General features: G+C 43.2%; 1 protein-coding gene across 3 annotated transcripts in view; it reads left to right on the top strand.

The window, feature by feature from the left end:
• Positions 1-25,929, top strand: part of DIPK1A (divergent protein kinase domain 1A) — a 135,332-nt gene that overhangs the window by 75,306 nt on the left and 34,097 nt on the right. For all 3 annotated transcript variants that reach the window (XM_088458478.1, XM_088458477.1, XM_088458476.1), the window contains one exon: positions 20,566-20,659. In XM_088458478.1, the coding sequence (XP_088314604.1) occupies positions 20,657-20,659 (3 nt within the window). In that variant the 5' untranslated portion in view covers positions 20,566-20,656. The remainder of the gene's footprint in view (positions 1-20,565; positions 20,660-25,929) is intronic.

The raw sequence follows: 25,929 nt of genomic DNA, 5'->3' as shown, positions 1-25,929 counted from the left end.
CCTTATTAGTTCAGATCTGTAACAGTGGAGATAATGTAAGCTTGCGAGCATTGTACACATTGAAGGCAGCATAGATTCAATCTGAGCACAGGTGGCAGGAATTCAGATGAAACTCAGCAGATGATTTACCTAATTTTCATCCTTCATTGCCCTTTATATCCTGCAAGAGTTTCAAACGTGTACCTTCAGTGTTTATTTTTTTTAAATTTTATTCTTCATTTAAAAAATAAAATAAAAACATATTGAAAATAATTTTTTTTAAAAGTGTGCTCTTCAAAGCTGTGGCGCTGGAGGGGGTGGGCTATCACATTAAGGTAACGAGCCATGCCCCTCCCTTGTAACACATTAGGCCCAGTCAACTCTGTAGTAGCACATTTCCCCTTAACTCAGTACTAACACTCCTCCAGCTCTGTAGTATCACATTAACTTTTTCATTCTTTTCTCTGGGAGAACCTGAGAGGAGATGCAGAATGCAGATGACCACTTTGGAAGTGGGGGATCTTTACGTCATTAGGTCATGCCCCATTTCCGCAAAGTGACAGAAATCTCAGGTCGGTAGACGGATCAGGGCTAAAATGACACAATTTGCATAATTTTAGCCCTGCCCCCTCCATACAGAACCACAATTCTTGGTATTATCTCCACATTCTGCCTTCACTGGGAAGTGGGCGTGATGCGGCACATCCACCCACTCTCACAGAGGTGCGTGGGTCTACCCAAAAAATCAAGTCTCCTGCAACTTCCAGGAAAGTAGGTAAGCATGCATTCTCATCTGTTTTTCCTGTAGCAGTACATTCTCACACTGTAGCAGCACATTGTCCCCTCTCCTTCCTGGCTTTCTGTAGCGGCACATTGTCCTCCCCCTCTCCTCTTTGTCTTTTTGTAGCGGCACATTGTCCTCTCTACTCCCTTTAGTTGCACATTGTCCCCTCTCCTCTCTGTCTTTCTGTGGTAGCACATTGTCCCCTCTCCTCTTTCTGTAGTAGCACATTGTCCCCTCTCCTCTCTTTCTGTAGCAGCACATTGTCCCCTCTCCTCTTTCTGTAGCAGCACATTGTCCTCCCCCTCTCCTCTCTGTCTTTCTGTAGTAGCACTTTATCCCCTTTACTCTTTCTGTAGGAGCACATTGTCCCCTCTACTCCCTTTCTGTAGTAGCACATTGTCCCCTCTACTCCCTTTCTGTAGTAGCACATTGTCCCCTCTACTCCCTTTAGTTGCACATTGTCCCCTCTCCTCTCTCTTTCTGTAGTAGCACATTGTCCCCTCTACTCCCTTTCTGTAGTAGCACATTGTCCCCTCTACTCCCTTTAGTTGCACATTGTCCCCTCTCCTCTCTGTCTTTCTGTAGTAGCACATTGTCCCCTCTCCTCTCTGTCTTTCTGTAGTAGCACATTGTCCCCTCTCCTCTCTTTCTGTAGTAGCACATTGTCCCCTCTCCTCTCTTTCAGTAGTAGCACATTGTCCCCTCTCCTCTCTTTCTGTAGCAGCACATTGTCCCCTCTCCTCTCTTTCTGTAGCAGCACATTGTCCCCTCTCCTCTCTTTCTGTAGCAGCACATTGTCCCCTCTACTCCCTTTCTGTAGTAGCACATTGTCCCCTCTACTCCCTTTCTGTAGTAGCACATTGTCCCCTCTACTCCCTTTCTGTAGTAGCACATTGTCCCCTCTACTCCCTTTCTGTAGTAGCACATTGTCCCCTCTACTCCCTTTCTGTAGTAGCACATTGTCCCCTCTACTCCCTTTCTGTAGTAGCACATTGTCCCCTCTACTCCCTTTCTGTAGCAGCACATTGTCCCCTCTCCTCTCTTTCTGTAGCAGCACATTGTCCCCTCTCCTCTCTTTCTGTAGCAGCACATTGTCCCCTCTACTCCCTTTCTGTAGTAGCACATTGTCCCCTCTACTCCCTTTCTGTAGTAGCACATTGTCCCCTCTACTCCCTTTCTGAAAGAGCAGGAAACTCCCCACTGACATCACTGATGATGTCAGTGCGGCCGCCCACAAAACGGTAGGCGTTCCTTAAGGAACGCCTCCGTTTCGGAAACCATTCCCCCGGCCCGCCTACAAAACGGGGCGAGCTGTCGATCAACATCGACAGCCGCCCCTTTTTTAGAGAGCTCCAGAGCGAGAGAGTTTCTTTCTCGCTCCGGGGCTTGCGCCCGCGCAGTGCGGCCGTTGTGCGCAGGGCTACTAACTATCGACCCGGTTGCGAGCACATTGGTGCTTGCGACCAGGTCTGATTGAGACCCATTGTCCCCTCTCCCCTCTGTAGCGGCACATTGTCCCCTCTCCCCTCTGTAGTGGCACATTGTTCTCTCTCCCCTCTGTAGCAGCACATTGTCCTCTCTACCCTCTGTAGCAGCACATTGCCCTCTCTTCCCTCTGTAGCAGCACATTGTCCTCTCTTCCCTCTGTAGCAGCAAATTGTCCCCTCTCCCCTCTGTAGCAGCACATTGTCCTCTCTACCCTCTGTAGCAGCACATTGTCCTCTCTTCTCTCTGAAGCGGCACATTGTCCTCTCTCCCCTCTGTAGAAGCACATTCTTCTCTCTCCTCTCTGAAGCGGCACATTGTTCTCTCTCCCCTCTGTAGCGGCACATTGTCCTCTCTCCTCTCTGAAGCGGCACATTGTCCTCTCTCCTCTCTGTAGCGGCACATTGTCCTCTCTCCTCTCTGTAGCAGCACATTGTCCTCTCTTCTCTCTGTAGCAGCACATTGTCCCCTCTCCCCTCTGTAGCAGCACATTGTCCCCTCTCCCCTCTGTAGCAGCACATTGTCCTCTCTTCCCTCTGTAGCAGCGCATTGCCCTCTCTTCCCTCTGTAGCAGCGCATTGCCCTCTCTTCCCTCTGTAGCAGCACATTGTCCTCTCTTCCCTCTGTAGCAGCACATTGTCCCCTCTCCCCTCTGTAGCAGCACATTGTCCCCTCTCCCCTCTGTAGCAGCACATTGTCCTCTCTACCCTCTGTAGAAGCACATTGTCCTCTCTTCTCTCTGAAGCGGCACATTGTCCTCTCTCCCCTCTGTAGCAGCACATTGTCCTCTCTACCCTCTGTAGCAGCACATTGTCCTCTCTTCTCTCTGAAGCGGCACATTGTCCTCTCTTCTCTCTGTAGCGGCACATTGTCCTCTCTCCTCTCTGAAGCGGCACATTGTCCTCTCTCCTCTATGAAGCAGCACATTGTCCTCTCTCCTCTCTGAAGCGGCACATTGTCCTCTCTCCCCTCTGTAGCAGCACATTGTCCTCTCTCCTCTCTGAAGCGGCACATTGTCCTCTCTCCTCTCTGTAGCAGCACATTGTCCTCTCTCCCCTCGGTAGCAGCACATTGTCCTCTCTTCTCTCTGTAGCGTCACATTGTCCTCTCTGTAGCAGCACATTGTCCTCTCTCCCCTCTGTAGCGGCACATTGTCCTCTCTCCCCTCGGTAGCAGCACATTCTCCTCTCCCCTCTGTAGCAGCACATTGTCCTCTCTTCTTTCTGTAGCGGCACATTGTCCTCTCACCTCGGTAGCAGCACGTTGTCCTCTCTTCTCTCTGAAGTGGGACATTGTTCTCTCCCCTTGGTAGCAGCACATTGTCCTCTCTCCCCTCGATAGCAGCACATTGTCCTCTCTTCTCTCTGAAGCGGCACATTGTCCTCTCTTCTCTCTGAAGCGGCACATTGTCCTCTCTTCTCTCTGTAGCGGCACATTGTCCTCTCACCTCGGTAGCAGCACGTTGTCCTCTCTTCTCTCTGAAGTGGGACATTGTTCTCTCCCCTTGGTAGCAGCACATTGTCCTCTCTCCCCTCGATAGCAGCACATTGTCCTCTCTTCTCTCTGAAGCGGCACATTGTCCTCTCTTCTCTCTGAAGCGGCACATTGTCCTCTCTTCTCTCTGTAGCGGCACATTGTCCTCTCTCCCCTCTGTAGCAGCACATTGTCCTCTCTCCCCTCTGTAGCAGCACATTGTCCTCTCTCCTCTCTGTAGCAGCACATTGTCCTCTCTCCCCTCTGTAGCAGCACATTGTCCTCTCTCCTCTCTGTAGCAGCACATTGTCCCCTCTCCCCTCGGTAGCAGCACATTGTCCCCTCTCCCCTCGGTAGCGGCACATTGTCCTCTCTTCTCTCTGAAGCGGCACATTGTCCTCTCTCCCCTCTGTAGCAGCACTTTTCCTAAAGTCTAGAAAAACTTGTAATATAAACAAATTGGATTCTCAGCTCATTAAAAACTTCTGCTTTCTGTAATCCTTCCTTTGACTCTGTGCCATGTTCATTATGTACTTCCAGAAAACCTTTCTGTTGGAAAGCACAGTAAAATAACATATTTCATTGATAGACTGAAGATTTATTTCAGCACATAAAATGTTTAGCTTACCTGTTTCTTAAGTAAAGTGTAGTCATCTTCTCTCTCATATACTATGATGAATCTGGTCTTCAATTAGCTAATGCTAAATATTATATCTTCCCTATACAAAGTAGTCATGTGTTATGCACCTTCTAATAAACCATTGACACTTCAGAAGTGCAGCACCTGGTATAATGTTACATGAGAACACCTTTTATGTGCGTTACACACCTGACTCACCCAGCTGCCGGCCGACCACTCGGCCACTTAACATGTCTGGCAAGACAGCACAACAGCCCTTCCAGTTGTGATGTCAGTGACGAAGGTTCCTGCAACCAGCATAACAGGTTGGTTGGTCACCTATACTCATTGATAGATCTGGAAGATATATAAAATTTGCGGTGCTGCACGGCCGATGCTGTATATCTGTAAATGACGTAGATCACAGATATAGCGTGTGTACACACCCACCGATGCAATGAACAATATATTGTTCGTTGGTTGTTCGAACTATATATCATACAGTGTGTACCCAGCATTACTTGAAGAACATTAGGTCCAAGTTCACCTCTAGTTCAAAACCATGCCCATCTATCCCAATCTTTATTAGTAATACATCTCCATTCTTTGGACATTCTCAATGCTTTAGCCTTCTGAATTCTGGGTAAATATTAGTGCATGCACATAATACACGCATTTAGCCCTCCCCCGCATTGAAGATTGAAAAAAATACAAGTTCTACTATACACCATTTTCCACTATAAACTATATTTATTAAAAGCATGGGGTGGTTTGTATGTACTGTGTACATGGTTTTGTTGTCCTTTTTAAGAATGTAGAAATGATTTATGTTATCAGTTTACCATGACCAAGTACTGTACAATTAATTTGTTAGGTTGCCCAACCAGAAATGCTTCATACCATACCTCACAACATTTTATTTTCTTAATACAGGATTCCTGGGTAACCTCCAAAGGGGGCGTGGCCTTGTTTCAGCTAGGCCACATCTCCTGGAGGATGACATTTTTTTGGGGGGTGCCCACATGTAACACCCCGTTTCACGTCACGCTGGGGGTGAGCCCAGGACTCCTGCAGCTGCTGGGTTGCTCCTAGCCTCCTCCCTGCACTAAATGGAATCTGCGCTCATGGGTGTGCCATCCACACTGGCACCACTGCAGCAATGACAGTATGTTCCCCGATCGCCTGCAGGACACCGCGACCCGCCGCTGGACTAGCGGGACAGTCCCTGAAAAGAGGGAATGTCCCGCTAAAATCAGGACTGTTGGTTGGTATGTTCATTCGTTTGGATGGTAACTGACAAAAGGGGGAAGTGTGTCAATCCTTTTAAAGAGTGGGGGAGTTGCTGTATTTTTGTAGCAGTAAAATGTGATAATATCTGAATTATTCATCCCTTTCTCTCTCCTTCTCGGGCATACCCACTTGTGGTGTTCATATTCTTTGAAATGTAGTAGAAATGTAACAGAAATGAATGTTTTTCTCTTTGCAGCATGCTGCTGAACGATTAGTGCTCAATGTATTGTGCATTACTGTGTGGGGAGTTAGTACAGAGTGGGCCTGAATAAAAAGACTTCAGATTTAATATCCATTTGTGGTACGTTGACCTCCACTGCTTTCACCAAAAAGATTAAGTAAACTTCTAAATTGTCATATATTAATCAACAAGGAACCTTTTGTCTCCCTGCTTCACCTTTTTTTTTTTTTTCTTTCAAATAATATACAGACCAAAAATAGAACATCCTGTTTTAAACCTGTAACAGTTGCAAACTAGGGGCCTCATTTATTCTGGTTATCACTCATTACTAATCTTATATGGTACTCCAACCAATCAGCTCCTAACTGGAGCTGATTGGTTGGGAGCACTATTTCCGTTTATTAACAAGAATATCACTCTCTGATAAATGAGGCCCTAGCTGATGGTATTTTGCTACTTGTTCATTCCCTGGGGTCTGGGAATTTCCCCACCAGTACTGAACTGGTGTTTGGCATCAGTTGTCTTGAGCTCAGTAGAATACTCTGTCTGGAGCTATGGCATCCTGATGGAGATGGAAGACTGCAGCCCGGAGTTACAGATCCAGACCTGGGTCCAGTTGGAGATTTTCGGTCTGTCCCCTGAGAGGTGGTTTCCACCAGACTGATGCTTATAGAGACCAAATGGCAATATGGCTTTCCACAGAGTTATTGGCAAGTGATCGTAGCACTTTTCTTTTGACGGGGTCAATGAAATGATGTAGTGCCCTTCTGGGGAATAGGTGTTTTTGTTTTCTTTAAGCTCATTTTACTTTACCGATACAACTTTACTGATACTGCTAAACTATGTTCCTGATGGAGGCCTTTTGTTTTGTACACAAAAAATCCCCACCACCCTGTCACTGATTATAAGAAATTTACTTTTGAGGCAAAACTCCTACATATGGTAGAGTTTGTGAATCATTGTATTGTCATCAGTGCAAGTTTAGTTTTGTACTTGGAAAGGTAACTGAGGTTACTCAGATCTAGGGGACATGGTGTGGCCCTGAGAAGCTTACCTTCCTCCTTTCAAAGCTCTGCCGTAAGGGTAACCGAAGATCTTGGAGCCCTGGCTAAGGCATTGGTAGAACTCCAAATAAAGCAGCCCCCTAGTCTTATGGCACACAGACGTGAATTTTCATTTTAGTTACTTGTTTTAAGATACCGAGGATTTCAATAAAATCTTCTATTTTTAGCATGGCATGAATGTCTGTACTCCTGTGAACCTACTGTATGCTAGTTAACACTTTTTTTTTTTGTTCACTAGCATCTTTTGATAGGACATTTTCTATTAAAGTTAAAAAAACAAAAACACAACAGTGAAGGGCCTGTGAGTACTCATCAAACCTAGGGAAGGATGAGTGCAAAGCTTGTCAAATACCGTTATTAATATCATATTGTCGTGACCCCTAAATAATTGCAAGATGCTATTTAGCGTTACCTGTCGCACAATAAATAATTGCTTTCCAGCCCAACTGTGTTTCCAAAGCACAAAAATTTTCTTATTGCAACAAAAAGTAAGTTACACGCTATGATCTAAAACGATTAGTGCAAAGACAATTAAATACAAAAGGTACAGCTTGATACATACGCATGCTCACCGGTCCCAGTAAACAGTCGTCACTCCAGAAGCCTGTGGTCATCCAAGAAGAATGGCTACTGACCGGGACACAGGTTAAATACCCTAACAGATCATAACAACAATGTAGACAGACAAACATAATTCCATTGGTTCTTGCTCTTGGTCTTTGTAGTACGCTGTAGTTCATAGGACAGTTCACTAGGGGTATGTCCCAATTCTCCACAGTCTCTTGAGATTACATTGTCTTTCTTTAATTGGTTTAAACTAGCTAAAGACACTATATTACAGAGTATACATTCTAACCAATAATTTCCTATGATCCATAACCATCGAACGCAAGATGCGACTCCCTCGCTGGTAGGTTCGGATATCTGGAAATAAACAGTGTGTCAGTATAGTACCAAACATGCCATGTCTACCATGTTGTATACCTTAAATATCATATACATACATTTCACAACATAATTATATGCTATTAAAACCTCTAATATTACGTTTAATGTGAATGAACCTTTTATGAGTGCGTGTATATTTATGATTATATGTAAGTATGCGTTGTGCGTCTACACGCAGCGTAAAAGGCGCGCTCTGTGCAGGGGTTGTGGGCAGTGCAAACATGCGCTGTATGTGTTTTATATTTACGATAGCAACTGTGTATTTGTGTGCACGCATTGTGGATACACATGCGATCGTTTAAGTGTGTGTGTATGTGTGTATATATATATATATATATATATATATATATATAAAATGTGTGCAAATGTGCATTAGTGGCATGGATATATATATATATATATATATATATATATATATATTATCTATCTAGCTTTATCCAGTAACTGGTATTATTGATATTACTTCTGTCTGCACTAAGTTCAAAGATGACAGACAATGGAGTTGTTCTGATCAGAGATGGCCAGCAGATACTTGATGGAATTACAATGTAATCAAAGGCCTCTCCAGCCTATTTGGAATGTAAATGCTAGTTCCTTTAGGCATACAATGATAGTCAGACTTCAAGACAATGGTTCATTCAAAACACTCGTCTGCACCTCACAGTATGTGTGTGTTTTTCAATTACTAGTCACAGACATGTCCACAGGACTTGTCTCCCAGCACTGACCAAACCTTGCATTTTTAAATATATATAAAGTCTTTAAATACATATGTGTATCCGTGCGCATTTATTATGTAAAGACTTTAACAGTGTGCAGTAACACGGCAGATGTACACAATGCTAAAATAACGCCATACACAATGATGTTATACTGATTACGCCAGATGGCGTCGTGCAGACAATGCAAACATGGCGTCTTCAGATATTTTCAAAGATCTGATCTCAACCAATCATCCAGCTTTGACACTGTTCAATAATAATCTGTTCGTAGAAATGACAGCAACAAGAAAGCAAATGTTTTTCAAAACCCGCTTGAAGAATTCGTGGATCGAACTGGTATTTTTGGTGTACAGAAGTGTTCGATAGCAGCCGGCAGAGAAGGGGATAATTATAAATCCCATATGAAATGTACTTTTTATTTTTCCCTTTCAAAAACCTCTGTTTCTCTGTGCCGCTCAGACAGAAATTCTCAACGAAAAAAAGTTGGAAGTTACATGGAGCAGACTGTAGGGCTAGCAAAGGTTTGGCTGATTTAGGATAAATTCTAACTGATAAAGTTTTGTCTTATGAGTAACTGCAGTGGAAATGTACAATTTTGGATCCAATGAATATTACATTCATGAGAGTGCAAGAACATTTCAAAAAAATTGCAAAATAATGTTCCTTTAAAAGGTCATATGGACACTAGAGAAACTTGAAACAGAATAGCAGTAGGAGTACCTGATTATTATTATAATGCTGAGTACACACCTATACAATCGTTGGGCCGTTCTTTCAATTTCAAGCCATTCCTTCGATTCGCAAGAGTGTGTATGCCCCTTTGACCATGTTTTGTCAGATGAAAACTGGTCGAATCGAAGGAACGCATCTTATGTGCTATTTAATATTCATCTGATTCAACAAGGCCATATCAAGCCGAAAGTGCAGTGTGTGCGCACCTTCAACTGTTCTTGAGATTCTACACCAGCAGCAGCAACACCTCTTTGAGTGGTACAATCATTTTCTTTTAATGTAGTGGCAGTCGGGGATCAAAGATCGCAAGTAGGATTGTATAGGTGTATACGTGCCTAAATCGATTGAAGCATTTGAAGCAAAAGGCAATGTGTAAAAGAGATCACTTTTTATAAAACTTAGAGCACCAAATTGTAACGATGTGTTAAGAACCGTCGAAGAGAGATTTGAAAATGGACCCTAGGAGTGTCTGAAATAAAGAAAGCACACACTGCACTGCCAAACTAAGATCTTGTTATGGAAACATGTATCAGGCATATTACAGAGGTCAGAAAATATATCCATTTGAACAGTGGGGAAAAAAACACTTCTTCAACTTTGGTAGCAGCAAATTGATGTTTTGAATGAAAACGTAAGATGTAAATTCCTTGGTATTAAAGGAGAAGATTTATCAAAGCTTGCAGAGAGACAAAGTGGAGAGAGGTAGATGTACTAAGCTCTGGAAAGTGATAAACTGGAGAGTGATAAACTACCAACCAATCAGCTCCTAACTGTCATTTTTCAAACACAGCCTGTAAACTGACAATTAGGAGCTGGTTGCTACTTTATATCTCTCTCCACTTTCTTTCTCCAAGCTTTGAAAAATCTCACCCTAAATTGTCAAAGCAGAGACAGCACTACTGCTGTCATGTACATTGTTGGGTATAGGGAGAAGGCACAACATTTGGGAGAGCACAGTAAAGACTTTGGGGCCTATGTATCAAAGCTGGGAGAGAGATAAAATTGTAACAAATAAATTGGCAACCAATCAGCTCCTATCATTTTTTAAACACAACCTGCAAAATGTAAATTGGAAGCTGATTGGTTAGTACTTTTTCTCTTATAATTTTATTTGTACCCCAGCTTTGATACATATGCCCCTTAAATAACAGTCGGGGCATGCTGGCACTTGGAGAACCACAAGTGCCAACGTGCCCTTGGCACCTATATCGCAACAGTGAAAAATGCAAATTAAAAAAAAGTTTGCTTAAAAATAAATAAATAAATAAATCTTTAATAAATACCCTGAAACCTTTCTTGTAAAGCTTTTTTTTATTTGGCTGAGAGGAGGGTGAGAAGGGATGGGCAGATTACACGGACTCTGCAGGTACTTATTTTGTGTACATCCGAAAAGAGGGAGATTTATCAAATCTTTGAGAGAGACAATGTACCAACCAATCTATATTACATATATTTGACAAGTTATTTGTATGTGAAGCAGATTAATTGTATGCACACTTGGTTACTTGCAAGAACATGTCTTCAGTGATGATCAGAACACGAGGCTAGTCTCAGTGCATTAATGAAAATCTTCCAGATCCAATAACTGAAATGTTTTTGCAATACTCTATTTCCCTCATGCATAATTACAAGGTAGATACAGAAAAGAGTTAAGACCATTATTCATAAACCACAAAACATCTAAGAAATGAATTCATTGCATAAGCGTGTTAAGTTATCCATTACAAAGGAATTAATATAAGATGGCATCTGATATGTCTCAGCAGTTTTGTCTATGAAGTTGAAATCTTTTTGTTTGTCTTATTGTACTCCAAAATCTAAAGGACAAATTTAATTTCATTTGAACTTTGCAAGTATTAAAGGAAAGAACATATTGTATCATTAGACAAAGGAGAGTTCATGTCGTTCACACAGTGATCCTTAGCTGGAAACATTGCTGCATCTGTGCTTAAATCCTACCTTCCCCAGGACCTCTGCGGACTTTCTCATCTATATTGGAATGTGCTGGATTTGTTTAGGTTATTAAGATGCTGCTGATTCGGCAAGTCGTTGAATGCAGAAGCTCACACTTGCATCTTAGAGAAGCTGGAAAATTGCTATGTTGGAGTTGAATAGATGATGGGTCCTGATGATTGGATCTCATGGTTCTTATTACTTGGAAGGAAGTACAGGATCTGGAAAAAATATAACCGCAACACTGGTGCTTTAATTGAAGTTGTTTGAAACAGTATGTTTGTACATGACAGAAAGGTACATCCATAGACAAGGACTTGGTAAGACCCGGCGCACTGAACATGGTGGAGGACAGGGAAGTGCTTTATATACTCTGCTAGAGACGAGTATATGTCAAACACCGGATTTTGGCAGGTTGGGTATAGGATGTCGACTGTCCAACACTTGCAGGAAAGTATCCTACCCCTAAACCTAACCCTACCTCCCTGCAGCCTAAATCTAGCCCCCCCCCCCTCCGCAACCTCTATCCCTCCTAACCTCAATACTTACCATTGGGATGCCGGCCGCTGGGATTCGGACTAGTCTGAGGATCAGCATTACGACAGCCAGGATATGAACTTCGTCCTGATATTTTTATATTTGGGGGTGTTCTTTTCCAAGTACAGATTAGGAGCATGAGTTTGCCGACTTCTGCAGCCTCATGCAAAACTGAGATTTGGCTTTGTGGGCAGTAATATTTAAAATAGATATTTACCTGGGGGAAAGGGGGGCCACATAGGAAGTTTCCTCCTGCAAAAGGACCGGATTGGCCGGTTTACCCCAAGCTTTTAGGTATTTTGGGCCCCCTCCATCACTTCAGTCTTTCACACTTCTACAGCTGACAGCCTGACCCTGGTACAGTAGGTACTGGACCGCAGTACATAGCCCTGTATCAATTTTGAGGGCCTCCTAAAGAATTCTGTTCACTGTTTGTTTTATTGTGCAAGTAGATCTTTTCAGGAAAGCACATTTTGGGGGTAATCGTTATGTAATATTTTGAAGTGAACAATTTTTGTTTATTAAAAAAATATGTAATTTATGGAGAATTGTTTTAATATAATAGACAATTTGTTTCAATGCAATAAGGAACCAGTTAATTATCTTATTAATAGAATTTATATAAGAGAATCAATTGTAATTTATGTCGGGGTGTTAATACAAAGAAAAAAATTAGGAGGTGAAACAAAATTCTTATATATTTCTTCTATTAGGACATGGAATGGCATGTGTAAGATGAGGGGGCTGCCTCTGAAGGTACTTGTCAGGGTTTTGGTTGTCCTTCTGTGTGTGTTGTGGCGGTGTCCCGCACTATGCACTTACCAGTAGGCTGCAGGGTCCGTCCTGGTGTCCGGTCCTTCAATCCAGTTGGTTCCACCCCTATGCTGGGGTATCCTTGCTCGTCACTCTGGTTCTCTAGTGGGCGGCCGGAATCTCCACAAGACCTACAGAATCTCCTGTCCCTGAGTGTGCTGAGGTCTGGAGGAGATTTTTCTAGCGGCGGTGACATGTCGTGGATGTGTAATAACATGAACACTAGTGCACTATTGGTCTACTATACCCCCCCCCCTTTCCCCATTGTCTCTAAACCAAAGTCAGTTGACTGAGTCCTGCCGGGCCCCTAGGCTTCAGCCTTGTCAGCCTTATGAATACGGCCATGATTGTAGCACTTCGTATACAGATTCAGACTCAGTCGCAAAGAGAGATAGTCGCGTTGCATATCAAATTAATCAGTGCAGTCTTGTGGTGCGTCTTAGACTCATCACATTGCGACTAATGGTGCATACACACGGTACGACTTGAACAACCATAGATATCGCTGATAGATTTCCCTCCAACTTTCTGTAGTGCAGGGCAAACGATTTTGGTTGTACATACTGTTTGCTTCACAGAAAATCTATCATCGATATCTATCTTTTAACAGGAAAATCTTTACAAAATCGTCCAAGTTGCCTGCATGTACGGTCGACCATAGACATCGTTATCGTGCATGCGGGAACGCGCATCGATGGTCTTTGTCAGGTTGAAGACTGCAAAAAAATTAGCGATATGAACGTTATCGTTCATATCGCTCAGGAAAGTCGTACCGTGTGTGCGCACCATAAGACGCCTTTTCTGGCAAAAAAGAAGCAATTGCTGCCCATAAGTCTGGAGAGCAACAGCAAAAGATCTGATGCTCCATATCAGCAACCAGATGAGAGGTGGGCAGTATATATGTGGCACCACTATAATTAACTACTACCAATATCTTATTTATAATTACCTTACAAATCATTTATGCCAGGTTTGGACTCTTAAAGACAGTAAAGTGAATTTTGTTCAAGTTCTCTTGAGCTATTCGAAGTAAAACTGCAAAATCACGTAGATCACTGTCCCCGGTTTGCAATTGTGCCATTAATAATCCCTGAAATAGCGAGTTGGTGGAAGTACTGAATTTTACCATAAAGAAAGTAAATTCTAAAAACATGACAATTCCGACATTCAGATTCATTGAACCAAGTGAAAAGTAATAACATCAGTGAAATGACTGTGTAGCTCTGGCAGCTCCATAAAAATATCACCTTGTCAACTGCTCAACAGTGTAATTAGTGGCCTGGAACTTAATCATGGACTAACTATAGGTGTCTAATAAAAAAAAAGACATCAATTACCTGAATGTAATCCCCGCAGCATGTATTCAGTCATTATTTCATTATGCTGTGGGGAGGAATAAGTTTGTGATCCAACAAAGCATCTCAGCTGGGCTGTTCTAGTGTGCGATTAGTACAACAAATGAGCTTGTAACTGTTTCTCAGGTGATGAAACCTTTCAATTTGGAGTCTATTTTTATAACTGGTCCTGTATTTTATAGATCATTCACTGTATCTCTGCTCTTTTTATTGTCTTCTCAAATGATTTTAATGATTGATCGCTATGGAGTTGTCACAAACAGCGCCAGAGACGTCCGCCCCAGACCCTTGTACCTTCCTGTGCGTCTGTGCCGTCGCACTCTGCCGTGCCATCGGCCTGCTACTCTGGCCATCTTCGGTGCAGGGCCTCCATTGGAGGATCGGCTGCAACATCCCAGCTGTTGCCTGTGTCCCGCAGCCGCAGATCCATGCACGAGCAGTGCGCCAGAATTCAAGTTCTATGGGACCTGGGCGCAGCCATCTTGGGCCAGGTCAGGTGATACTGATGCATCCAGTCAGCAGCAGTTCCTAGTTGCCTCAGCCAATCCGCTGCAGCCTGGTGCTATAAAGGACCTCCCTGTAACACATGCTGGTTGCCAGTACAACAATGTTCATTGCTCCTGCATGACCTATGTTCCTGAGCTCCTGTGTGAAACTTGTGATTCCCAGCATACAGTTCACTCCACATTACTCCAGTCCGGAGATCAAGTTCATTCAAGTTCCAAGTCTACAGTTCCTTTTCCAAGTTCAACGACTAATTAGAGACTTTATCCTACAATCTTATTCTGCATCTTCTAGGTGCGTTATCTCTGCTCAGAGGACTCTAGTATTTCATCTTATACTACAATCATCTTTTATTTCAACTGTATGAGCAGAAATTATATTAAACCGTCCAGGTTCAAAACATCTACTGATCCAGCTGTCTGTCCAACACCCCAGTTCGGATACACAACTCCAAGTTCCTCAGTCCGTAACAGTTCTCTTCTTGTGCGGAAATATAGTATATTTTGGACAAGTAAGCTTCATTATGGTCAAAAATGAACTGGGGAGTTCTTTAAAGTACAAACACGTTGTAGTAGCTGTTTTGTGAGCTGAACTATATGACAATGTGCGGTCACTGATTGTTGTTTGCTGTGTTGTGTTGTATTCTGTTTTACCTGCTAAAGCTTTTATAAGCTTTTTTCAGTTGGCCCTACAAACGGCACAGTTTTCCTGCCAGTGGGAAGTCCCAATATTCGCAGCACACACTAAGTAATTTAAATGAGAAATCTGTTGATTTTTCTGGCTCATGGATCAATACTTTGCATAAGGCTGCCCACAAGGATGATGAGGTAAACATAAAAACATCATAGGAAGTATGGTCTGATTACCGTAAATGCCCACACACTGGAGCTGATTCAGACCCGCTCGCTATGATGCGAACGCTCGTAGCTGGCGATAGTTGCTTTTTGCGCATGCATCGCAATGCGGGTGTGCGAACCAATGCGAGAGATGTGCTCGCTTCCTGTGCATAGACTGTGAGTGACAGGAGAAGCCGTTTGTGGGTGGTGACAGGGACTGGCAACTCCAAATGGGGGAGTGGACGTGCGAACGCAGGCGTGCCTGAGTGTTTCAACGCCGTTTCAGAGGCGTGCATACTTAAAAGGCAGCATCATAGTACACGTCACTTGGTGGGATTTCACTCTGAAGTGATCGCAGTGCTTGCGGCAAGGTATAGTCAACCTCAAGCGCTGCGATCGCATCTGATGGTGTTCGATGTACCAATGTTTTCATGCACTTCCAGGAGATGACGTGCGCAAGACGACGTCTTAAGAATGGCTGGTGGACGTCTGCATACACAAAATGATCGCACGCCAAGACATAGAGGGCGTGCTAATGTCTTGCTGTGCGTTCACCTGCCTTGCTGGGTGTGCGCTGGATTTGTATATGCAGGGTGTGAGCAAACACATCTAGCGAGCAGGCCTGAACGAGCTCCACTGTGCGATATCGGGACCTTCTAGTCAATATCTTCTGGCCAGCCTACCCGATCCAATAATGGAAACCAAGTGTTTTGTCCAGTATTTGACCGTTTTATCTGCGTTTGGCTGAAAAGCTCATGTCTATACCCTACTCGGATAAACAGGCAGATCACCCAATTATTGGCAGATTGGCACAATAATTGTATCATGTGTACCTAGCTATACTCAGCAGGCTGTATTCACTCAACTATCCTTGTTATTTAATTATTGTTTGCTTTAAGTTGAGTAAAGTAAATCACTTTATGAATGCTATTTAATATGATCTTATCAGAGTAATAATAAGATATTCCCCACACGTACAGATAAATTGACTTGCAGAAAGTGTAGGCAGTCTGTGCAAAATAAAATGTTTTATTGGACCTGTGTAGGAAAGAAAATTTTGAAATAGAAATATATATTTTTTTCCTATTTAGAGGAGCAAGTAAGATGACTATTTGACATTAACATTTATAAGAGGACGTGTATTACTGAACTGAATGATAACTCTGATATACAGATGTGTCCTCATACATCTAGCCTCCTTGCGCGTCATGCCATGGCGCTGTCACTTTTTACCTTTAAAATGTGTCTTATTCGTGTAGTGATGCAAATAGGTAGCATAAGGAGCTTCTGCTGATGAAAATGATATGCAGCATGCCTATGTTCTGTGTGCGACTGACGGTGTATCTGCATACGTTGCAGTGTCAGCAGCTGTAACACTGTAACGTAGCATTTTGTATGCAGATACACCCACAGTTGCACACAGAACATAGGCATGCTGCATATCATTTTAATCAGCGGAAGCTGCTTGTGCTACATATTCGCATTGCTGTTGTGAATAAGACGCATTTGGTAAAAAGTCCAACGAAAAGACGCTCAACGCTTCAGTCACATAGAGCTCCCGTGTTATGTGTAGCGCGACTTGTAGCTCATGGAGAATAGATGTATGTGGACACATCTGTAACTAGAAGTTTGTACCATACATGCCTACTCTCCCGGGAGGCTCCCGATATTTCGGGCAACCCCCCACACCTCCAGAAGAGTAGGCATATTTCCTACCTCCCGTCCACTTCCTAGTAAAGTGGGTAGGATGGGGAGATTTTACTTGGAGATTTCAGGTCCGTAGGAAAGGGGTGGGGTGTCCTCCACACGGACCCGCAAATAGCAGGGGGTTTTCTGTAAAGGGGCATGGCCTAATGATTATAGCCTGGCCCTGCCCCCGAAGATGAACGCAGCCGCTCCCCTCCGGCTGCTCCCGTATAGGTGCCCGACAATGTCGGTAAGTCTGGTTTGTACCAAAATACGTCTATTATGCTCTTCTGCAGATATGTAACATGTTAGGCGTAAGTACATTTAGAAAGCAATTGACCACATAGCAAGTTGCAATGTATAAACTCTGCTTGTGTAATCATGCATTCATACATATGGCAGGGGCAGTGATGTCACGGTAGCTTATATACGACTGCATATTTAATGTTTGTATCAGACTTAGCGGTATACGGTCCTAAAGAAGTAGCACGTACTTTAGCTTTATGTAATATATCAGGGAGGTAGTGATTAGCTTTTAACCATTGCAGGGAAATGTCAGTTTCTTACCTTTTATAATCTGCAAATTTTAATTTCAGTGGTTCCCTAAGTAGAATTCTAAATTAAGTGATGTCATGTATATTGCCTCCCTCAAATTAACACTTTGACATACTTAGTGTTCATTCTAGCACCCTGCACCTGTCACAACCTGTGCAGTTCCTCTTTCCTGCTTGAGGTGTCTCTTCTCCGGTGCTTCTAGCACACTCTGGTCTGTAATCTCAGCAGTTTTGTTGCGTTAGTTGAGTGTGCTAGAAGCACCAGAGCAGAGAGCAACACCCCAGGCTGGAAAGAGGAACTGCACAGGTTGTGACAGGCAGGGGCGCCGAGAGCCGCGCCGGGCCCGAGGGAAGAAAGGGGCATGACCTAGTCGCAGGAGGCGTGGCCACGCCCCATTAAAAAAAAAACACAACATTTTCACGCTGGGGAGGGGGACGCAGTGAGCCTCTCAGCCCGTAGCATAGCCAGTGGGGGTCGTGATCCAGGCATTGGAGGCTGCTCTGGCTGCTGCTTAGCAGCCGCGAGCTCAGCAGTCTCCCCGTGCAGCCCAGCTACATACTGTACAGCAAAGGTTGACCTTAGAAAGGAAGGACTGGTACTGTGAAAATTGGTGCTGCCCCCCTCCACCCCCAGCAATATATAATCTTGTAATGTACTATAATTTAGCACCTTTCTTTCATGCTGCACCCACTCTGAGGAATGCACAATAAAGGTGCCCATCCACTAGACGATTAAGTTGAACGATCGTTATCGTTTAATCGTTTGCAAATCATTTGCAAAAAGTGTCTAAAACGACCAGCGATGCGCATGCCCGTTGGTCATTTAGACATCTATCATCTTGCAAACATGCTGAACAACCTGACGATATCGTCAGGTTCAGAATGTTTCCAGATGATTGATGTGCCTGCACTGAACGATTGCTTGTTCAGTGCAGGCTCATCACAGACTTGCAAACGACTGCACGATTACAATGTCGTAATCGTGCAGTCGTTTTCAGATCTTTAAGTGGATGGGCACCTTAAGACTTTCTTATAGTCTCCAAACCTTCAAGCATTCCCTGAAAACTCACCTCTTCAGGCAAGCTTATCAAATTCCAGATCCACCCGTATAACTTCCATAAACTATCCTACCCAATTACATCCCCTCTATACAGTACTGTACACACAGACTTTCTACATATTTTCTCTTTCTTCACTTTCATATCCTGTGTGGCTAGATCGTACATCCCACCAATAACCTTTGCAATGTGACTGAAACAGTATGCATCTGTAGCACTTACCCTTGTGCATACTTCCCAGTTTCAACGGAACCGTCCTGCTTTTCGGTCACTGTCCCGTTGTCCCACCTGTGGATGGGGAGGAGATTGGGGGACACTCTGGCACCGCTACTTTAAATAGCAAGGCAGCGGTGAATGGATGCCGCACACGTGCCCAGTATCCATTAAGTTCCAGGAGAGGCTAGGGGCAGCCCAGCAGCTGGCGGAGTACTGGGTTCGCCCCCATTGTGACGTGAAATGAGGGTATGATGTGCTTCATTACTGTTTTTTAATTGTACAGCACAACAGAACATTCTGGTGCTATATAAGTAACTGTTAATAAAATAGAGTCAATTCCTTTTTTACTTGCTCTCCCAGCTAACAGCAGCGGTAACACAGTCAGAAACTATTGTATCATTGCAGGGACATAATGACTACAATCTTTAGTACTAATTGTATTGCTATTTTATATCTGAGGTACCTACAGTCCCACGTATGCAACCAGCCTGCTGTACAGTATTTTTCTGTGTAAAAGTAATGTTCACTTGTTATGTACTGTTAGTTCATTGTGTATCAGGAACTGTAAGGATGCATTAGTAGTTCTCTCCTGATACTGTGTAATTAGATTTTCAGTCAGTGTATTGTGTACTGTTCTGCTATACTCCATTGTCAGATTCACACTGGATATTAAAGCAGTACAGAAACTGAACAAAAATGATAGGAGAAGGCTTATTATTGTATCACCTCTTGATTTTAAGAACAGAATGATTACAGAAAACAATATTGAAGTTGTTCATTGCTCGCTTTCATACGTCTGCGAAAGTCAATTTCAGATTACTATATAAATTGTCCTGCTAGCAGAAATATGTCAATGAATGTACATATACAGTAGAGTAGTCTCCTCCTATATGCACAAGATGCTTTTAAAGAAAATTTTTTTCTACACCCGTATAATCTACCTCCGCTTGCTAGGCCAGCATGGAGCAAAGGTGGCCACACACTGCCTGAGCAGTGACCAGATCAGAGTCCACACACCTAAGTGGTCAATTTAGACCAAATCTGCACATTTTAGTCTCTCGGACCTATTTGTGCAACGGAAGACGACCGCGCACACAGGCACATTTTTTGGCCGCAATCACGGTGGTGAATTTAGAATCACGTGCTGCAATATTACGTAAATCGCCTGAGATTGCACCTATGGCTTGATAAAAGGCAGAAGTGTGCCCGAAATGATGCTGCTTTGTTTGACTTTACGCCTATAAACACTTTGCTGTTTCCTGAACGTGAATGTCGACATAGCGGTTTCACGTATTTGTAGCCCTAACCGCAGCCTAAAACTAATATAGACTGTCAATATTCTGCCTGCCGACATTCACAGAGTAAATATTGTGGCCATGTTGACATTATTTCCTTTTCTCTTCTGTCGCATATACCAACTCTGTAACCCTTATTGTTAACAAGAAGTAACGCTACAGTTAATATAACATTGAAACACTTCCGTAAACTAATAGAACAAAAACAAACAGTAGTAAATCCATGTTAGTATTGACTAGTACAGTATATCACAGTTTTCCCCACTTTGTGAGGTCCCACTGTGGCAGCCTCCTGATGGCAAGAGTCAGTATGTATTAGGTTTTTATTTTGTTTGCTTGTTTTTTAAGCTTCATGGTCGGAACCTCATTGAATTTGCAGTTACCTGTGTACAGTGTATTTACTAAATCTTCGACCTATAATATTTCCTTAAAATGATTACATGCAGCATATACGTAACATATTGTTTCATTTATTCCCCAGAACCGATGCATCCAGGCATACAGACCTAGTGGGACCACCATTGCTTCCACCTCACTAATCTGAAGCTGTAACCAGAAGATCATCCTCTTTAATGGTAAGGGAAGCCATGTGGCCTATATTTGGAATAAGTGTCTGGTAAAAGGAAGTAATGGCATTGCTCAGTATTCTGCATCTGTTGCGCCTCAGAAGCTTATTACCCAACACTGCAGTGATACGTGACGCCAAGCTTCTCATAGAGGAAACTTCACATAATGAGGCATCTTCCTAACACTTTTCTAACTAAATTGCTTTCATGCCGGGAAGTGGCTGATGAAGAGCGACTCCTCCTCTCAGAGAATTACCTTTTATTCACAAAGCACTTCATAACATTTCCTCAAATCCAGGCTGAATTAAGACACTCCATCACAGATCTGTGAGCATTACCTAGATTCATTGCTTGTAATATCCCTTTTATTAACGTGGCCAGGAGTTTTACCCTCTGCAACTGCATTTATTCTTTGTAATAAAGCAGCAGATTATATGATTTGCTGTATTCGGCCATTAAAGGAAATGAATGCATTGAATTATCGATCAGGACCAGAGTGGCAAATGTTTGACATTATGCATAGTCCGATCAATATTCTACCTTTGAGAGTTATTCAACAGGGAGATAAATTGAAAAGGGTCATGTATCAATTGGCAAGGATGCTGTTTTTTGCTGCAATGCAACATTTTCACCTAACTGAAGCACAACGTGTGGGCACATGTGACCTGCCAAGACAGATACAGGGAGAAATACCACTGCATTATATCTGTCCCCGATCCCATATTGTACTGGGTCTTACGGGCTGTGGGGTTTTGTTACCTGGTGGAACGGTAAGTATCGTGCAAGGGATGTGCTGCTGCCGGATGGAGTGTCAGACATATTACTACAAAGGTGAGAGGGTGGAAATGTGTTACAGAGGACTGGTGGCGGAATGTGTTTCTAGAGTTGAGAGGATGGGGATGTTTTATTACAGAAGTGAGGGTTGGGAATGTTACTATACTGATGAGAGGGGGAGGAATGTGATATTACAGAGCTGAGGGGGTGGGGAAATGTTTTGCCACAGAGGCGAGGGGTGAGGGACATATGTTACTACAGAGGTGGGAGCATTGTATTATTACAGAGATAAGAGGGGAGGTGGGGGTTACTACAGAAGTGAAGGAGGAATGTGGTGGTACAAAGGTGTGGGCAGGGAGTGTGATACTATAGATGTGTGGAGAGGGGGGATGTTTTACCATCATGGTGAAGGGGAAATGTGTAATACCGAGGTGAAGGTGGAATGTGTTACTACTGAGGTGAGGGGGGAATGTGTTACTACTAAGGTGAAGGGGGAATGTGTTATTGCCGAGGTGGAGGGGGAATGTATTAATGCAGGAGGAATGTGGTACTACAAAGGTGAGGGCAGGGAGTGTGATACTATAGATGTGTGGAGAAGGGGGATGTGTTGCCATCATGGTGAAGGGGAAATGTGTAATACCGAAGTGAAGGTGGAATGTGTTACTACTGAGGTGAAGGTGGAATGTGTTACTACTGAGGTGAAGGTGGAATGTGTTACTACTGAGGTGAAGGTGGAATGTGTTACTACTGAGGTGAAGGTGGAATGTCTTACTACTGAAGTGAAGGAGGAATGTGTTACTACAGAGGTGAAGGAGGAATGTGTTACTACAGAGGTGAAGGGGGGAATATGTTATTGCTGAGGTGGAGGGGGAATGTATTAATGCAGACTTAAGGGAGATGAATGTGTTACTATAGAGGGGGAAGATAAGTCATGCGTTACTACAGAGGTGGTTGTGGAGAGATCTGTATTACAGGGAGGGGGATGTGTTGTGCTCCTTATGTATTGTGACCTGTATGGGAAGGCCACATTTTTTTCCTAGTGGGAATTTTTAATATAGGTTGAGAGGCATGGCCTTCTATGTATTTTACATGTTTAAGAAAATTACATTTATTTTGCTGTCTCTTAAAATGAGCACAATCTCCCAATGTGGCCAGGGCAGGCAACATAAATCTTGGGGCACAAAATACAATAGGAGAGAGCATCATATAGGCACTCACTCTGAGCAGGTAGAGTACTTCACTACACTGCAGACATACAATAAGAAGAATAAGGATCCAGTAGAGTTACATATGCCCTGCAACTTTAGGAGGTATTGGCAGAAGTATGCTATGTTGCGGTCTATTGTTTGGGTTATAAATGTACTCTTGGGGCTAGATTTACTATGCCACGGTTTTTCAACTAGAAAGTAGTTAAAAGGAAGAGGAATGAAACAATGGAAACTATATTGAATTGTGAGCTCTGCAAGCCCGTCTACTAGCATTATTATATAAACTAGGTAAAGTCCTATAACCAAGATACTTTAACAATATTTAACATTTATAGAAGAAATATACGGAGACAATTACAATATAGTTAAAGTCTCTTTTAAACGGTAATCTATGAAATTTACAATATAGTTAGTCTCTTTTAAACAGTAATCTATGAAACGTGTTGCTACATGGACACTTTGTTCAGAGCAGCTAGATTAAAATCAGAAAATAGCCTTTATCCTACCCTGTTCATTTATAACCATGTGCTTTTTCTATATCCCTCTATCATTTCCTCCTTGTTACATCATCTTCACTTCATCAAGTAGCTGTACTGGCTCCTGCCTAACTGACCTCTCCCTTGCAGTTGGCTCATGTTGGGCAGCACTGCTGACTGCACACATCCAGTTCTTACTTTTACTTCAGTCTCCAGTGACATTTGCTCCCTGACCGATTGCAACTATTACAGAGATTTAAAATCATTCTCATGCATGCAATGGAGGAAAGGCAAAGGTTCAGCTAATGAGGCAACTAACTAACAAAGAGATGCTCAGATTTATTTCGTCTGCCTTTTTATCTTAGATTGTTTTAGGATCGCTTTAGCAAAATGATCAGAATTCTGTTACTACAGATGGTGATCCATGTAATTCCTATTTTGTAATTGCTGCTTTTATCTGTATAAAGTGAAGAGATGATGGGGAAATTGCATTTCTAACGAGATACATTTTTATAGTCTGTATTTGTTACAGTTTTGTAATATTTTACTATATATAGTTGTGCTTGTTACAACTACCACATATGGGACCTCATTCAGAGGCGGTCGGAGGATGCAAGCGGTCGCTCAGAAACTGGGCGGCCACTTGCATCCTGACCGCCCGCCTCTGTTGCGGTCGTTAGGTTGTGGGTTAACACCCACAGCTCTAACGACCGCTCCGGTGATGGTCGCGATGGTCAGAGACCATCGGGGCTTACGAAGAGACCCTAGGGTAGGGTCTCACTTGTCGTAAGCCCCGGAGAGCTTCTGGCTCTGTCAGAGCCGGAAGCTCTCCACTGACATCACTAGTGATGTCAGTGGGGCCGCCCCCAAATGGTAGGTGTTCCCATGGGAACGCCTCCGTTTGGGCTGCCACCCCCCCGGCCCGCCTTCCAAACGGGGCGAGCTGTCAATCAACATCGACAGCTCGCCCCCTTTGGATCCGACAGCGCCGGTCGTAGCGGGTCTCACGCATGCGCACGACGGCGCCGGCGCGCGCATGCTCTGTGGGGGGCCATCGACCCGGTCTGAGCGCATTGGCGCTAAAGACCGGGTCTGAATGTATCATCTAAACCAATGATGGGCATAGGCCGACCTCTGGCTACGTCTGGTCCTCCAAAAAGTTCACCAGTAGCCCCCAGATTGTTTCTGCTTAATATCCTATCTGCCCTATTTTCCACTGTATGTCCTGAGCTTTACTCAACTGTTGTTGAAAGCTGAAACTTGATGATTGTATTATTTGCCTGGAACAGCCACTTTCTCCATCACATGACCTCTTTTACATCATATAACCTCTCTAAACAATGCAGCGGGGTCACTCAGGGCAAGCTGTACATCTGGGGTCAGAGGATGAGGGTTGTGCAGCCTGCACTAAATGTTCTCCCATCTCCCTCTTTGGAAAAGGAGCTGCCAGATTCCGGTTTTATTTAGTAAAGTATGGTAAGGAGTTTTTAGGCAGCATTGCTATGCACCAGTGAGCTGCAGATTTCTTGTGTAGTTTTGGTTTCATTTAAGCATGTGAACTGACATACATGTCATGACAGATGTTAAAAAAAAGTAACAGCACAACAGATTAAAATCTATGTTGCGGCCAATACACATTACGACAATTGGGACGAATTCTATTAGCCACAAAAAGCCGAGGTCGGCGAAAAGCGCAATGTTTTCGCCATGCGTGTCTCCGCTTTTCGTCGTATTCAATTCCAAAACAGGTGAAAAAACGTGGATAGGCGAATGTAGTGAATAGCGAAAAGGACAGCATATTTTGGGGAAATCAGTTTGTACCCCACAGAAAGCCTAACTGACCCTGGGATTCATTATAGAATAGTATTAATAGCCCTAATAAAAGTATTTAGTGATCTTATATTGAGTCAAAGGGCTGTTATATGCATATTATTATTATTATCCTTTATTTATATGGCGCCACAAGGGTTCCGCAGCGCCTTACAATGTACATAAACAAATGAGCACACAAGAAAACAGTTAACAGTACAAACAATGCAGGACAGATACATGATTAATACATTGCTGCATAACACTTAGATAAGCAGCATGGTGTCGTCAACCAAGGGTGGGGTACTGTTGTATATTAAAGTACTTTTTCCCCCAAAAAAATGTTTTTCTTTTTTTAAAAATTCTCTAATTAAATTTGGGTTGCCTACTTTTTCACACCCACAGGGGGGTGTGGACCAAAAAACATGAATTTCCTGTGGAAAAGCAAACCAGTGCAAATAATTGGATTGACCACTAATGCTGCGTACACACGGTACGATAAGCTGTCAGATTTTAAGGATAACGATCCTATAGTTATCGTTACAATCTGACCATTTCTGGCCCCTGCAAACGACCATCGATGGTCGATGCGCGGCCACGTATGGTCGTTATCTACCAACTACCGTCATCTGTGCAAGCAGTCAGACCTGGTAGATATTGACAGGTTAGCCTGCTTACTATAGGGATGTTCACGGGTCGTTATAGTCGTTACTGCATGCGTTGGATGAACATGTGTCTGATCGTTATCTGATCGTTGCCATCATACTGTGTACACGCAGCATTCGAGTATGTGTTACCTTTTTAATATAGTGGGACATCCATGCAGTGGTGGACCCAGAGGAAGTGATAGGGAAGAGGTGTGGGCTGAGCTGGTGAAGTATCATAGACCTATTTCGTCCACTGATTACTGATCAAAAATTTTACAAAAATATTTACTATGTTCCCTAAGGAAACACTGAGTCAAAAAATTATCCAAAATTTGCTTTGGTAGGGTTAAAAGAAATAAGCAATA

This window comes from Taudactylus pleione, unplaced genomic scaffold, assembly GCF_031769625.1.
Source record: "Taudactylus pleione unplaced genomic scaffold, aTauple2 ptg000835l, whole genome shotgun sequence".
NCBI lineage: Eukaryota > Metazoa > Chordata > Amphibia > Anura > Myobatrachidae > Taudactylus > Taudactylus pleione.
This window is presented reverse-complemented; position numbering and strand designations above follow the sequence as displayed.